Genomic DNA, 15,904 nt, shown 5'->3' with positions numbered 1-15,904 from the left:
GCCGGCTAGAACCCTCATAATTTATGGAGCACTCCAAGTTTTTCAACTCCCTCCCTTTTAATTTCGAAGCAGAATCCAATACCTCTTGACACTGTCCCTCTTCATGGAATGTCTAAACATCCAGAAACCTCTTCCCATAAATTGAAAGTAGGATCAGTTTCTTTAGGCTTAATTTTCACTAGGTGATAACAAAGTCCTTTGGCCCTCAAGTATACCTAGATGGATTTGACGCATAAAATATATTCTTTTAACAAAATTCATTAGTGCATTGATTGCAAAGGCAGATGTAGCTAATTCAGGTTTCCAAGCCATTTTAAGCTATTGAAAATAAATTGCACTCTTCAGAAATTACCCAAGTTCCCAATCAACTAACCAACAAAGCAAGTGGATCACCAAGAACAATTGGCAATTAGTCGTGGGCCAAATTGAAACTGACCCACCCAGAATTTGATACGTTCGGAATTTTAAGGCTTATGTGGCAGCACATGTGGCAATACCGAATCCCCTAAGACAGCAGTGAATAAAGAATATAATCTCTATATATTATTTCCCTAAGTGTTTTAGCTAATAAGGAATGTATTTTCCCTTAGTTTATTTTCTTCCTAATAATTTTCCTGCATGATGTAATGATGGCTAGACCTAATAGTTATGTCTTATGACCTAGCCGTCTTCTATATAAGTGTAACCCTAATCAATAAAATATCATGCTGAATATTATGGAAACTTAGAACCTTTGTTGGTATCTTGGAGGTCATGACTCCCTCGAAGTAGCTATTGGATATCACGACTCTCTCGAAGTAGCCCATATCCCTTTTCTTTGTTCTTTTTATTATTTGATTGCATCAAGTGGTATCAGAGTGAAGGTTGTTTGTTTTCTACAACAATCTCCGATCCACACCATCACCATGTTTTTCTAGAATGAAGAGGAACGAGCAAGGTGATGCGGTTAGAATTTCTCGCGTACAAAGAAGAAGCGAGCAAACGAATAGAGGAGATCAGGAAAAGAATTGAAAGCTTTTCTCCACCACGCACCTTTCCGGCAAGCCAAACACCACCCTTTCAACCTACCCCACAACAAGAAGTGACCGGATGATGCCAAAGCCCCAAGCTGTGTTAGAGATGCAAACCACAACACCTACCTCACCGGCTGCCACCGTCACAAAAAAGAGGAAGAAAAGAGTGGTTGAAGCAACCAAAATCCATCCACACCGGCGCCTCACCAAACCACCGTTGACCAGCTTCCCCACCCCAGCCGCACATCCAAAAATCACCGAACCCAACCTTCCAAAACGCGCCGTCATCAACTCACGCCGTGCCTCCATGCCTCTGGGAATCACTCGTGTTCACTGTGGTGCGAGAGAGATAAAGAAGAGAGCTTTTTTTTGGCTTTGGTTCTGGAAAAAAAAATATTGATGGGAAAAGAAGATCGCGTGATCCCAACCACTACAAGAAAGAGACACTAACCAGGAACAAGAAAGCCGAGCTTTGGGATGCATCTCGCTGTAAGAAGTGCTTGGAAAAATCAGTGACAATGGTAGCAAAAGGTGTTCTCAATGAGCATCTCATTCTCTTGGCAAATAGTGACGTGTGCTGGAAATTTGGTTGGATTCAATTATGGTGGTTATAAAGCATTGACGCGCTCATATAATGTCGAAGCACCATTTACAGAAGCAACACTTTCTACACCAAGAAGATGTTTTGAGAGAGCTGCTGAAAAGCGTCATATGGATTCATTTTCCAGCATAGTTGCATCTTGTTCCTAGGGTAGACATGTGGCAGTGGGTACACCAGAATTCTTCCTTGGGGACAAGGAAGATGTTAGGGGAAAGGGATGATACATTCAGAATTTTAGGGCTTACGTGGCAGTACCGAATCCCCTAAGACAGCAGTGAATAAGGAGTATATTCTCCTTATATTATTTCCCCAAATGTATTTTTCATTAATTTATTTCATTCCTAGTAATTTTCCTGCATGATGTAATGACGGCTAGACCTAATGGTTATGTCTTATGACCTAGCTGTCTTCTATATAAGTGTAACACTAATCAATAAAATATCATGCTGAATATTATGAAAACCTAGAACCTTTGTTGGCATCTTGGAGGTCACCAACTGAACCACCAACTGCAACAGCTATAAAATGATCTGCCGCCTATCACGTACCTGCGAGTTATGCTGACTGCTGACACTGAGAATCCCATCAGCCTTCAGTGGTGAGCATTGAGAATGAGCCCAACACCCACTGGGCAGTGAAGGAGGAGAAGCAGAAAATTAACTGAGAAAGAAAGAAAGAATAAATTATATAAGAAAAAAGGAAAAATAATTGAAAGGATTAACTATAGGATCATTGCTCTAATACCGTGTTAAAAATAGAGTTTGTAAATGAGAGGAGAATAAGGATTATCTCCATCCCTCACTATTCAATTATATATATTAGAGAAACAATTCAATCAGCTTGTGTATCTGTGTGGTATTACTTCATTACAGGAATAGCCTCTAACCTTGTACTAAATTCTAAAGTTTCTAACTTGTATCATTTGAATGGTTGCGAAGGACTATGTTATGAATCATTGATACTTTTGTTAAATTACCACTTATCCCAAAAGCTTAAGTTTATAGGAAGATATGAATTTAAACATTTGATTTATATTCTAACAGTGCCCCCCCCCCCCCCCCCCCCCTTACATCTGGGCTCCAACTCCCCTTTAATAGGTGAGGCCTAACATATAGAATATTTAATTGAAATGAGAAGTGAATGATGGAGACAAGGTTTGAACTCAGGACATCTGGTCTGAAACCACGTTAAATCACCAGTTATTCCAAAATCTTAAGCTTAAAGGAAGAGATGAATTTAAACATTTAATTTACATTATAACAACTTTTTGATTTCATGGGGACACGAGTGATAGCTCTCAATTCTCCATCTGGGCTTGCTAAGTGGTTAATAAAGTCACACGCTGTTTCCTTTGTTCTTTAATTTCTTGTATCGTAGTGAGCTTGTTATATTTTCCTTTGTTTAGGTTGTTGGTGTCGAACCTGCAGAGAGGAGTGTAATCTCAGGAGAAAGCCCAGGTGGAAACCACTATATTTCTTCCTTTTTTTTTTTGTTGAAAAAAAATTTCTAGTTTCCTTTTGTCATTTCTATTTTAGGAAAAATTGTGCAGCTTTCTGCTTATGACATACAAGGTCCTGGTGCAGGTTATCTACCAAGCATTTTGGATGTTAAATTGCTTGATGAGGTTATCAAGGTAAATAATTTTTTTGTTCAATTTATTTTTCTCATTGTTTTAAGATTTTTTTTTATAGGTGATAAATTTTAGAAGAAAGAGAAGAAACCTCAACTACAATGGGTTCTCCAAAGGATTATGAACAAAAATTCAATAAATCAAGAATTTCTGAAAAAACAGGAACACTGCCAAGTGCATTTATCCAATCAAACAAAAACCTCAAGAATAGAACATTTAGCGCATTGGTGGGGAGCTCTTTGCCATCAAAGATTCAGTTGTTCCTTTCTCTCTAAATGATCCATACAATGTTAAGTGGAAATGAATTCCAAATAAAACTACTTGGAACAGAGTCATGTAGTAAAAGGTAATCAACTGAGCAACATCAAATATACCATTTTGGTTCAGCTTTTATCTGCCCCTGTACGGAATGGGATACTGGAAATACAAATCAAATAGAGAATCAACTGATTTTAATTCACAGTCTTGAAAAGAACGTATAAATCTCAGAATGTGAACCAAAACTGAGAAGTGTTGCACCCCCGCAAAATGGGTGCATGTACATCACACCCTGAGCCTAAGGTCTGCCTATACCCAACCCCAAGCCCACATGAGCCAAGGCTTAGGAGCCCCAACTTTCTGTTCTCACATTACTAGTCATATCTCAGGAAAAGCTCAAAAAGGGAAAACAAATTCGAGGTCCCATCAGATGTTCTGAATTTTTGTTGTGCTTCTGAATTGTCTCTTTTAAGTCTTCCTTGAGTTGAGCTGAGTTGTCATCAATTCATAGCAGATCTTTTTTTATTCAATTTGGGTCTTTCTGAGCTCTAAACAAGATGCATGAAAAAGGTTTTCTTGTCCTCAGATAATTGAAAGGGAGGTGTTTACTATGTCTTACTCGATTTGACTTCTCATCAGTGCGCTGCAGAGCTTTCGTAATCAGTTTGCAATAATTGGATTTAGTGAGCTCTTAGTGAGAGATACTTCCTTTTTCTCCCATCAACTACCAGCTATTGTCAATATGCCACTACGAACTAACACCTTGACTAAAAGAGAGCATGAAACTACAATATTCATACCGTTACCCCCATTCCGTTAGGGAATCTCATTAAATCGGACGAAATATGCGATTTTTAGACGTTAAATTATGTTTAAAGACAATAATGCCCTTAAACAGTAATTTTATAAAAAATATTAAATCTAATATATATATTTTTGTTTGAAAAAAAAAAAAACAAAAAAAATATAAAGAAAGGCGGTAGCCAACCCCTTTGGAGGAGGGGGCTGGCTTGTGGCCACCCAAGTTTCGGGGTGGCCGAAGCCCACCTCTAGGTGTGGCTCGCGGGCCATACTAGAGATGGCTGGAACCACCTCTAGGGGTGGCCTGCGAGCCACTCTTAGCCACCCCAAAAAAACCTAGTGTGGCTGTGCGGCCACCCCAAGTTCCGGGGTGGCCGTGAGGCACCCCAGAGGTGGCTCCGGCCACCTCTAGGGGTGGCTCGCAGGCCACCCCCGGCCTTAGGGGTGGCCTCCAACAAAAAGCCTCTGACCATGCTGAAATCCTAGGATCTGTTTTCTAAATTGAATGAACCAAAAGATTACGAACTTTTAACCTAGAATAGAAAAAAATAGTATTACGTTTTGTTAGTTTTCCTAGTCAAAGAGTATAAAAAGTCAGGATCACCTAGTTTTGTGGAAGAATGAAGGCAAATGCCATATGAGATATAGTTTTACTTATAATGGAGACACCTGAATTCTATCCTTTATATGATTGATTCTTATTTGAAAATTTACAAAGTAGACGACTGCATTTTAATATTCATTGTTTCATTAATCATTTGTTAAACAAAATTTATCCATCTTGTACAGCTGATCGTTATACCACGTGATTTGTATGAGCCCCTATTACCAAATTTGAAGGCAGTGTACACTAATCTCCTTCCTGTTTGTTGTCCTAAAATGATCTGTAATCCTGTAAATATATGCGCTTGTGACGTTACTCAGACGTAATCCAATGGTTATGAGATTGGCAAAGGATTCGATATATGTCTGTAAACTTGCAAGTTTTATAATACTTAGTTGCTGCACTTCCTGTGATTTCCAGGAACCAAGGCTCATAACAGCAAGCTAACAGGCATAATGGTTAATAGCTAATAGGTTGAAGTAGGAATAAAAAAGAAAAAAGAAAAAAGAAAAAAAAAGAGAGGTGTGAAAGGAAATAAGAAAAACTTCAGATCTGGGATTTTCTGTGTCAAAAGCTGCATACTAGGCCTCAAAGATCTCAGGCTCCAAATTGCTGTTAAATATAAAACCCTAATTTATTTGACACCTTCATTAATCAAAACATGCATAAGGTCCATCTCCTTTGACAGAAGTAAACAGCAAAAAGTAAACCCATTTAGTTGGCACAATTTTGACCATAAATAAAATTCCTAAAATGCCCTCACCATATTAATGAAAAATGAAAACTTTAAATCTGAAACTAGAACTCCAGCAAATCGAATCCTTGATACCTTTCCTCTATTGTGAAAGTATGCTTCTCAATTTTCATTTTTCTCCGTTGTGTATTTGATTTCTATCCAAGGGAAATGGAATATTTTCTTGGATGTCCTGGGTTCAATGCTATGTGGAGAGTTCATTCATCTCGTAAGAGTCATCACTAATATAGATATTTGACTTTTTTAAGTCTCCTGGATGGCCAAGCTGGACCAACATCTGGATAAATACTGGACAATTAAATAGATCTGTTTCCCACTTAATTTGTACTGTCTCTTACTGTGAAGTGCTTTTATTTCAGAATTAGTTAAATGAAATATCTCATATAAAATTGCTGACAAAAATGTAGGTTACCAATGTTGAAGCTGTTGAAATGGCAAGGAGATTAGCACTGGAGGAAGGTTTGCTGGTAATATGCAATTATTTTTTTAACAAAGTGTACCAAACCACAGATCTACTTTATTGTGGTTTCGAACCAATCTCAGAATATAGACCAGTTCAATTTTGACGGAGTTTTGGTTTATATCCATTTTTGTTTGACTGCACAAGAATCACGTTTGGCGAAACTAGTTTTGTACTCAAACATACCCGTAAAAAGCTTTCCTCTTTCATCTTCTGTTGATGGCTAGGGTATTAGCATTAGGGGAAATATATGATCTTGATTTAGCACTTCTTTTACTTGTAGGAAGCTTCTTACTAAGGTGCCAACCTCTTCTTTGACATTTAAACTTCATCTTCAATTCTAATTCTCCATTTTGAGCTCTTGCTAGCTATATCAATGGTACTGCAATTACAAAAAGGGGTCCCTCCCCCCCTTGAAGCTGATTTTGATAATTAATATTTCATGCCTGCACCCAGGTTGGTATTTCATCAGGCGCTGCTGCAGCTGCTGCAATAAGTTTAGCAAAAAGGCCGGAGAATGCTGGGAAACTTATTACAGTGAGCACATTTTATAATTATTTGGCAGTGATTGAACATATTACTAAACATTATGACATGGGTATGTCCAGCCTGACTTGGCTATGCCCAGCAAGAGCCATGTAAACTCTTGTCAAGTAAGCAAGGCCCAAACCCCAAAATGAAAGAAGATTCGTATGCAGCAGTCTACTACTGGGTTTAGGCCCATCATAATGGGACCAAAAGATGTCCTTTTTGAGAGTTTCTTAGGTCCAAATTAAAGTTCAAGACGTTATCTTTCCAGCCCAAGAAGTTTCAGTCTATTTGGAGAAACAGACAAAAAGATACGACCGTTTTGAAATTAGTCGTTGGGTCCACCCGAAAAATCCGGGATGTTGTTTTCTTACTTTTGAAAATCCCTTGTCTCCTTGCCTGTTTTTTGGATCTTGTCCCCTGTCTATCTCCTGAATTTCCTGACCTATTTGCCATGTCTTTTTTTTGTGTAATAATTGCAGCATGGTTGTCTTGTTTGTCCTATGCTTGGAGGGTTGTTCCAAGCTCTTTTAATACTTGTGGTTGTAAGCTGAAGGGGAACGTTTTTGGTGTGTGAAAATCAGTTTGGTTTGTGACAAGAGTGAATCCTCATTCTTGTAAATTCTGTATCTCTTGGGTGTTAACCTTTGAGTGGTGAACTTCCTATAGTTCTGTATCCCCTGATTTAATCCTTGGGGTGGTGATAATCTATATCCCCTTGGTGAATCTCTTGGGTGGTGAACTCTTATCCTTAATTTCTTGTTCATTTCTTGAGTTTCCTGTTCCTCCATTTCAATCCGGTATCAAATTGGTATCAGAGCTTTGGTTTCTCAAGAGGGATCTCTAGTACCTTGATCTCCATAGTTCTTGTTATTATGGCTGCTCGTGGTCGTCGTGGTCAAGCTAATCCGGTAGCAGCTCCAGAAGCACCGCCACAAGGAGACCCGCGAGATATCGAAATGGAGGCCTTGAGGAGACAAGTACAGCAGCTCCAACAACGCCTAGAGCGTTACGAAGCTTCTGAACATGGTGCATCTCATCATGGATCGGATGTTGAAGTTTCTAGCAATGATGGAGACGAAGTTAATCCTTTTCACCATGCTCGTAGTCACGCCTCAAGTGACAGCACTCCACCTCACCCACGTAACCTCAGAAATCATGTTTTCCGAAGGGGTTGCGACGTCAAGGTGGACATTCCAGAATTTGAAGGAAGAATGCAACCCGATGAATTCATTGATTGGCTCAACACCGTAGAGCGAATCTTTGATTACAAAGATGTTCCAGATCACAACAAAGTGAAGCTTGTTGCCATCAAGCTACGAAAACATGCTTCTATTTGGTGGGAACACCTTAAGAGGCAGCGAGAACGTGAGAGAAAGAGTCGCATTGTAACTTGGGTGAAGATGAGGAAGGCTCTTAAGAAGAAGTATTTACCAGATCATTATAGGCAAGATGCTTTTCTTAAATTCCACAACTTTCGACAAAATGATCTCTCCGTGGAAGAATACACAGCAGAGTTCGATCATTCTATGATGCGTTGTGACATCGTAGAGCCCGAAGAACAAATGGTTGCCCGCTATCTTGGAGGGTTACGTCTTGAGATCAGTAATGTTGTACAACTGCAACCCTACGGGACTTACAATGATGTTTTCAAGCTAGCACTCAAGGTGGAGAAACAATTGAAGGAGGGGCGTAGGAGCACCTATCGACCTTTCAATCGTGATGGAAGCACAAACCGGGGGAGTAGTTCTACTTCTAAGGCCAGTCCACCAACCAAGACAGCAGCTGTCAAACCACCTGCTAAGAATGAAGCCCCATCAGGTTCTAATCGTTTCAATACTTCTAATTCAAGTAGAAAATGCTTTAAATGTCATGGTTTTGGACATATTGCTTGTGATTGTCCAAATCGCAAGATAATATCCCTTGTTGAGGAAGAATTGGAAGATAATGCGGAGGAGCAAGTTGAGGAAGAATCTGAGGAGTTGACATATGCAGATCAAGGAGAGTCTCTTGTCATTCGTAGGCTCTTAAGATCAACTTATGCAGAAGATGATTGGCTTCGGAACAACATTTTTCACACCAAATGCACTTCCAATGGCAAGGTGTGTGATGTTATCATTGATGGGGGAAGTTGTGAGAATGTGGTGTCTACAACCATGGTGGAGAAGCTGAATCTGAAAACCGAAGCTCATTCCCATCCTTACAAACTTCAATGGCTTCGAAAGGGCAATGATATCCAGGTAACTAAGAAATGCTTAGTTCAATTCTCCATTGGAAAAAATTATCAAGATGAAGTTATGTGTGATGTTGTTCCTATGGATGCTTGTCACATACTACTTGGTAGGCCCTGGCAGTATGATAGAAAAACTGTCCATAATGGTCTCAAAAACACCTATTCTTTTGTAAAAGATGGAGTTAAAGTGATTTTGGCCCCATTAAAAATGGTAATTACTCCTAAACCATCTAAAGGGGAGGGTTGTAACTTACTATCTGTAGGTGAAGTTGAGAAAACCTTAACTGAATGTGGGAAGGGGTATGTTCTTATTGTAGTTGAAAAGAAAGACCCCATTGAAATTCCACTTATGATACAACCACTTCTTGAGGAATTCCCTGATGTTATTCCCGAAGAACTTCCACCGGGCCTTCCACCTATGAGGGGTATACAACACCATATTGATCTTATTCCAGGTTCTGTCTTACCTAACAAATCAGCCTATAGGATGAATCCAAGGGAGCACGAAGAGTTGCAAAGGCAAGTTGATGAGCTGATCTCCAAAGGCCTTGTGCGAGAAAGCATGAGTCCTTGCGCCGTTCCTGCACTTCTCGTACCAAAGAAGGATGGCTCATGGCGTATGTGTATCGATAGCAGGGCTGTCAACAAAATCACCATCCGCTACCGTTTTCCCATTCCACGGTTGGATGATCTCCTAGATCAGCTTCATGGAGCCACAATCTTCTCAAACATCGATCTTCGCAGTGGATATCATCAAATTCGCATGAGAGATGGCGATGAATGGAAGACAGCGTTCAAAACGAGAGATGGTCTTTATGAATGGATGGTTATGCCATTCGGACTATCTAATGCTCCAAGTACTTTTATGCGCCTTATGAATCATATTTTCAAACCATTTATGGGTCAATTTGTTGTTGTTTACTTTGATGACATCTTAGTTTATAGCAAGTCTCAAGAACAACATATGGATCATCTTCGTCAAGTTTTACAAACTCTGCGAGAGCAAAAGCTGTATGTCAACTTGAAGAAGTGTCATTTCTGCACCAATAGCCTTTTGTTCTTAGGCTATGTTGTTTGCAAAGAAGGAATCATGATGGATCCAAGCAAGATAGAGGCAATCACCAGCTGGCCTACTCCCAAGTCCCTCCATGATATAAGAAGCTTTCATGGACTTGCATCATTCTATCGACGGTTCATCAGAGGATTCAGCACCGTCATTGCACCTATCACGGAATGCCTTAAGGGAGGAACATTCAAGTGGACGGAGGAAGCCCAGAAGAGCTTTGAAATTCTCAAACAGAAAGTAACGGGGACCCCGATCCTTACACTTCCAGATTTCTCCAAGGTGTTCGAAATTGATTGCGATGCCTCTAATTTGGGGATTGGTGGTGTTCTCAGTCAAGAAGGTAAGCCCATTGCCTTTTTTAGTGAAAAGCTCAATGAATCTCGGAAGAAGTATTCAACCTATGACAAAGAATTCTATGCTCTTGTTCGAACCTTGGAGCATTGGAGTCATTATCTACTCCATAAAGAGTTTATACTTCATTCTGATCATGAAGCTTTAAAGTATTTGAGCAGCCAGCAAAAACTCAGCAAGCGACATGCAAAGTGGAGTGAATTCTTGCAAGCTTATTCATTCTCCATCAAGCACAAGTCAGGTAAACTCAATCAAGTTGCTGACGCCCTAAGTCGAAGACACTCTTTACTTAACACTATGCAAGTGCAGGTTTTGGGTTTTGAAGTTGTCAAAGAACTTTACAAGGATGATCCTGATTTTGGCAATGTATGGAAGGAATGTTCTAATGGTCCTAACAACCATTTCTTGTTACAAGATGGTTTTCTTTTCAAAGACAATCACTTGTGCATTCCTCAATGTTCGCTGAGGGAAGCCATTATCAAAGAAGCCCATGAAGGAAGCCTTGCTGGTCATTTTGGAAGGGATAAAACTTTAACTCTTGTGCAGGAACATTTCGTTTGGCCCAAAATGGTGCAAGATGTTGCTCGACACGTGAAGCAATGCCAAATTTGCCACCGCGCAAAAAGTCGTAAACAAAACACTGGGCTATACATTCCATTACCTGTTCCTAATGCCCCATGGGAGGATGTTAGTATTGATTTTGTTGTAGGTTTACCAAGAACCCAAAGGAACAAAGACTCTATTATGGTGGTGGTTGATCGATTCTCAAAGATGGCTCATTTTGTTCCTTGCAACAAAACTCTTGATGCATCTCATGTTGCTGACCTGTACTTCAGAGAAATAGTCAAGCTTCATGGCATTCCTAAGACGATCACCTCTGATCGTGATTCCAAATTCGTCGGGCATTTTTGGCGTACTCTTTGGCGAAGGCTTGGTACTATCCTTCAATTCAGCTCTGCTTATCATCCCCAAACAGATGGCCAAACTGAAGTTGTTAATCGGAGTTTGGGGAATCTCTTGAGAAGCTTTGTAGGGAAGAACATCCGTCAATGGGATCTCCTCCTAGCTCAAGCTGAATTTGCTTATAATAGGTCTACAAGCCAAACCACTGGTTGTAGCCCATTTGAGGCTGTCTATGGTCTTAAACCCATTACCCCTCTTGATTTGGCTCCACTTCCTACTAATACTCAATTTAGTGGAGATGCTGATGAACGAACGAAGGAGATCAAGAAATTACATGAACAGATTCGAGCTCATATTGAGAAGCAAAATGAGAAGTACCGCAAGCAAGCAAATAAACATAGGAAGCCTGCAGCTTTCCAGGAAGGAGATCTGGTGTGGATTCACCTTCGAAAGGAGCGTTTTCCCATGAAGCGTCGATCTAAACTTTTGCCTCGAGCTGATGGTCCATTTAGGGTACTTCAACGCATTGGAGAAAATGCTTACAAGATTGAACTCCCTGGAGATTTTGGAGTATCTGCAACCTTCAATGTGAGTGACTTATCTTCATATGAAGAAAATGAAGAAATCGTGAACTTGAGGGCAAGTCCTCATCAATCGGGGGAACCTGACATGGGTATGTCCAGCCTGACTTGGCTATGCCCAGCAAGAGCCATGTAAACTCTTGTCAAGTAAGCAAGGCCCAAACCCCAAAATGAAAGAAGATTCGGATGCAGCAGTCTACTACTGGGTTTAGGCCCATCATAATGGGACCAAAAGATGTCCTTTTTGAGAGTTTCTTAGGTCCAAATTAAAGTTCTAGACGTTATCTTTCCAGCCCAAGAAGTTTCAGTCTATTTGGAGAAACAGACAAAAAGATACGACCGTTTTGAAATTAGTCGTTGGGTCCACCCGAAAAATCCGGGATGTTGTTTTCTTACTTTTGAAAATCTCTTGTCTCCTTGCCTGTTTTTTGGATCTTGTCCCCTGTCTATCTCCTGAATTTCCTGACCTATTTGCCATGTCTTTTTTTTGTGTAATAATTGCAGCATGGTTGTCTTGTTTGTCCTATGCTTGGAGGGTTGTTCCAAGCTCTTTTAATACTTGTGGTTGTAAGCTGAAGAGGAACGTTTTTGGTGTGTGAAAATCAGTTTGGTTTGTGACAAGAGTGAATCCTCATTCTTGTAAATTCTGTATCTCTTGGGTGTTAACCTTTGAGTGGTGAACTTCCTATAGTTCTGTATCCCCTGATTTAATCCTTGGGGTGGTGATAATCTATATCCCCTTGGTGAATCTCTTGGGTGGTGAACTCCTATCCTTAATTTCTTGTTCATTTCTTGAGTTTCCTGTTCCTCCATTTCAATCCGGTATCACATTAGTAGTTTGGAACATCAGTATAGATAGCATGATTTCAGCATCACAGATCTTCTCACCAACTCATGAATTGAACAAAGACATGCATTTTTAACTCTATTTTATCAGGACTTTATTTTGAAATTGATAGTTCTCTCTTAACTTCTATATTGAAGGTTATATTTCCAAGCTTTGGGGAGAGGTATATTCCTACTGTTCTTTTTCATTCTATCCACGAAGAGGTCAAGAAAATGCGACAAAGATAGCTTGAAACCGCTCCAGAAATGGAGTGCTCTAGAGAATTGAGTCAAAACTCACCACCCTGTTCTATTACTAGGTAAATACTTTTGTTAGTTACAGTGATAAAAGCCGTACAGAAATGTAAAAGAAAGAAGCAGTTTAAGTCTACTCCCACATCAATCAATTAATGTTTTAATCTTTTTGCAGGTGCAATTTTTCGCCCAAGGCCCGGTAATAGAAGGTTTATGAGTTTTCTTTTTCTCTTACCTTGGAAATGTTCTTTTGGAGGTTCAGCTTGGCCTTTCCTTTTTGTTTAGTTTTTCTTTTCATTTTTATCCAAGAAAAATATTCAAATGTTGTTAATGTGGTTGTACGTTTTAGGTATATTCTTTGTTTATAAGTAGTAGAATACATGTTAAGTTACAATATTCTACCGTTGCATAATGTGAAGGCAAGTTTCAGAGCAGGAGTCACCTTTCAAAACGGGGCTGTTATGAAGATTTTATTATTGTGAAGTTAGCAGCAAAATTAGTGGTACCATACAAATGTTGAGTTTCATTGATACTGAGATGGAAGAAGAATGATTCAAAGCTTATTTAGGAAACTCAGAAACATCACTGTTTTGTTGATTCCATAGGCATGTAAATGGGTCAAATTTGGATATATTGAGGTGTAACGTACATTAGAATTATCTTTTGTATTTCTTCTAGTAAATAGCTTTTTGCCTTTTTTGTAAAAAATAAAATAAAATAAAATAAAATAAAATAAAATCCAAATGTCAAGTGCCTAACTTTATATGTCTAGATAAAGGGTTGAACTAACAATTTACTAACAGGTTTTTATTTGTGTATGGGGGACTGACATAGCGAAAGCGATAGATGTGAAAGAGAAATTGTGTTCTCAATGCACAAGAATCAACATTAGAGAAAACTGATAATATTATTATGGGAAAATTTCACTTACCATCATTGATCTTACATTACTTTTGCAATCATACCTATTAAGTTAAAAAGGTGTCAATTTAGTATATACAACTTTCCTTTTTTTTTTCTTTTTTTTTTTTTTTTTAATTTTATCCATCCGTTAAGATTTTTTCAATAAATCTTATCAAAATTTTTAAAATATCCAAATTTATATATATATATATATATATATATATATATATATATATATATATATATATATATATATATATATATATATATATATATTAACATTATTAAACCAATAATATTATTATACGAAATAATATTAGGCCAAAATAATATCATGTACTATAAATATTTGGTAAATTAGTTGGAATAATAATATTCCTAATATTATTATATGAAAATATTTTGTAGAATAATATTATTGATATATAATATTATTTTGAAATATTTATTGTACATGATATTATTTTGGCCTAATATTATTTCGTATAATAATATTATTAGTTTAATATATATATATATATATATATATATATTCAAAGATTCAGGTATGAGTAATTTTGCAAATTCTGTTAAATCCTGACCAACGCCTAAATATTTGCAATTTATTTTTTCATTTTTTTTCACCTAAGAAAGGGAGTCGTATTTTAGGAATTTTGACACTATTAGGATTTAATGGAAAATTCTAATGGAGGATAAAATTGAAAAAAATTGAAAGACGAATACACTAAATTAATATTTTTAAAAAGGTTTAAGGGCATTGCAAAAGTAATGAAATATTATGGGTGGTAAGTGAAGTTTTCTCTATTATTATTAATGACAAAAACTGATTATTTCAATACAATTGATCCAAACTTATAGTAAAATCCAAAAGATACGTTAGATTGGCACAAAAACTTGTGCAAATATCTACCTAAATAAATAAATAATTATTTGTACGTTTTACTCTCAAATGTACTAGATCAAAACAATAGTATAACAGGCAAATATGAGATCATTCCCACGAGAATTAGTATAAATTGTATTTAAAGAGAAATTCCTAAAACTGATATGTTGAATGAAGTGAGATGAAATAGTCTCTATAAATAGACCCCTAAGCTTCAAGAGAAGGGGTGCTTGTGCTTGTGCTTGTGCTTGTGCTTAACTTTAGACAGAAAATTCTTCTTGGAGGCTTGACAAGTAGTTGAAGAAGAGAAGAACATGGCAGGAGGCCATCCCAGTACCACGATGAACGACTAAATTCGTCATAGGGTGTTGATATAGCCCTTTTCAAGTAACAATGGTTTAATTGTATTTTAATTTGGTATTTTCTATATGCATGATGGTTGTATAACTGTGAGAATTGATCTTAATGTTTATACTCAATCATTATGAATTTCTTATCTTGTCTTAGAAAGTCTTTTATATTGATTGAACTCAATCCTTCAAATTTTCTGTAATTATGTGAATGATTATTATACAACGGTTTTAATTGACATATGATCAAGAGGGTTAGATAGACCATGCCTAGGAAAGACAGATTGTACTACACCCTAGTTTAGTGTAATTTAGGTAGACAGTTCGTACCAACCGAAGATGGATTATACTTTTTCATTGATTATGTGTATTCTATTAAAGACGTAGCTAATTCATACGTAGGGAAGACGGGTCGTACCACATCTTAGTGGTTAGGTGGACGGTCCGTGCCAACCGAAGATGGATTATACTTAATCTTTAAAAGTAATTTCTTGATTACTCGAGTGAGATGAGCCCTATATCATGCATAATATGAATTTTCCTTGTTAATTTATAATTGGCCATTGTTATGCGGTAAGTGGTGAAATCAATCCCCTATTCTTTCTCTCATCCCTACTCTATTTACATTTATATCTTTTACTTTTATGTATTATTTTTTAGAAAACAAAATCAATCAAACATCTTCTAAATTAAGTTATATTTAATCTCGAAAAGCTTGATAATAATTCCTACGCAGTCCTTGAGGTTCGACACCCTCAATATAGCCCTATCCTACAAAGATTCGTTCTATTGCGAGTGGTTATTTATTATTGATATGTTTTGGTAAACAAAAGACCACATCAATTTTTGGCTCCGTTGCCGAGGACTGCAAACGGTTATGTTATTAAGTTTTAAATATTGAATTT

The 15,904-nt window shown here is 37.7% G+C and overlaps 1 protein-coding gene across 2 annotated transcripts in view; it reads left to right on the top strand.

Moving 5' to 3' along the window:
- Window positions 1-13,346, top strand: part of LOC133873030 (S-sulfo-L-cysteine synthase (O-acetyl-L-serine-dependent), chloroplastic-like) — a 41,020-nt gene extending 27,674 nt beyond the window's left edge. Inside the window, exons 6-11 of one of the 2 annotated variants that reach the window (XM_062310742.1) lie at window positions 3,020-3,071; window positions 3,198-3,247; window positions 6,069-6,128; window positions 6,578-6,658; window positions 12,768-12,928; window positions 13,039-13,346. In XM_062310742.1, the coding sequence (XP_062166726.1) occupies window positions 3,020-3,071; window positions 3,198-3,247; window positions 6,069-6,128; window positions 6,578-6,658; window positions 12,768-12,857 (333 nt within the window). In that variant the 3' untranslated portion in view covers window positions 12,858-12,928; window positions 13,039-13,346. The remainder of the gene's footprint in view (window positions 1-3,019; window positions 3,072-3,197; window positions 3,248-6,068; window positions 6,129-6,577; window positions 6,659-12,767; window positions 12,929-13,038) is intronic. The other variant, XM_062310743.1, reaches the window with a different exon arrangement.
- The last annotated feature ends 2,558 nt before the right edge of the window (window positions 13,347-15,904 follow it).

Source organism: Alnus glutinosa, chromosome 7 (genome assembly GCF_958979055.1).
Source record: "Alnus glutinosa chromosome 7, dhAlnGlut1.1, whole genome shotgun sequence".
In the NCBI taxonomy this organism is placed as follows: domain Eukaryota; kingdom Viridiplantae; phylum Streptophyta; class Magnoliopsida; order Fagales; family Betulaceae; genus Alnus; species Alnus glutinosa.
The sequence above is the reverse complement of the archived record's forward strand: the minus strand, read 5'-3'. Positions and strand labels throughout refer to the sequence as shown.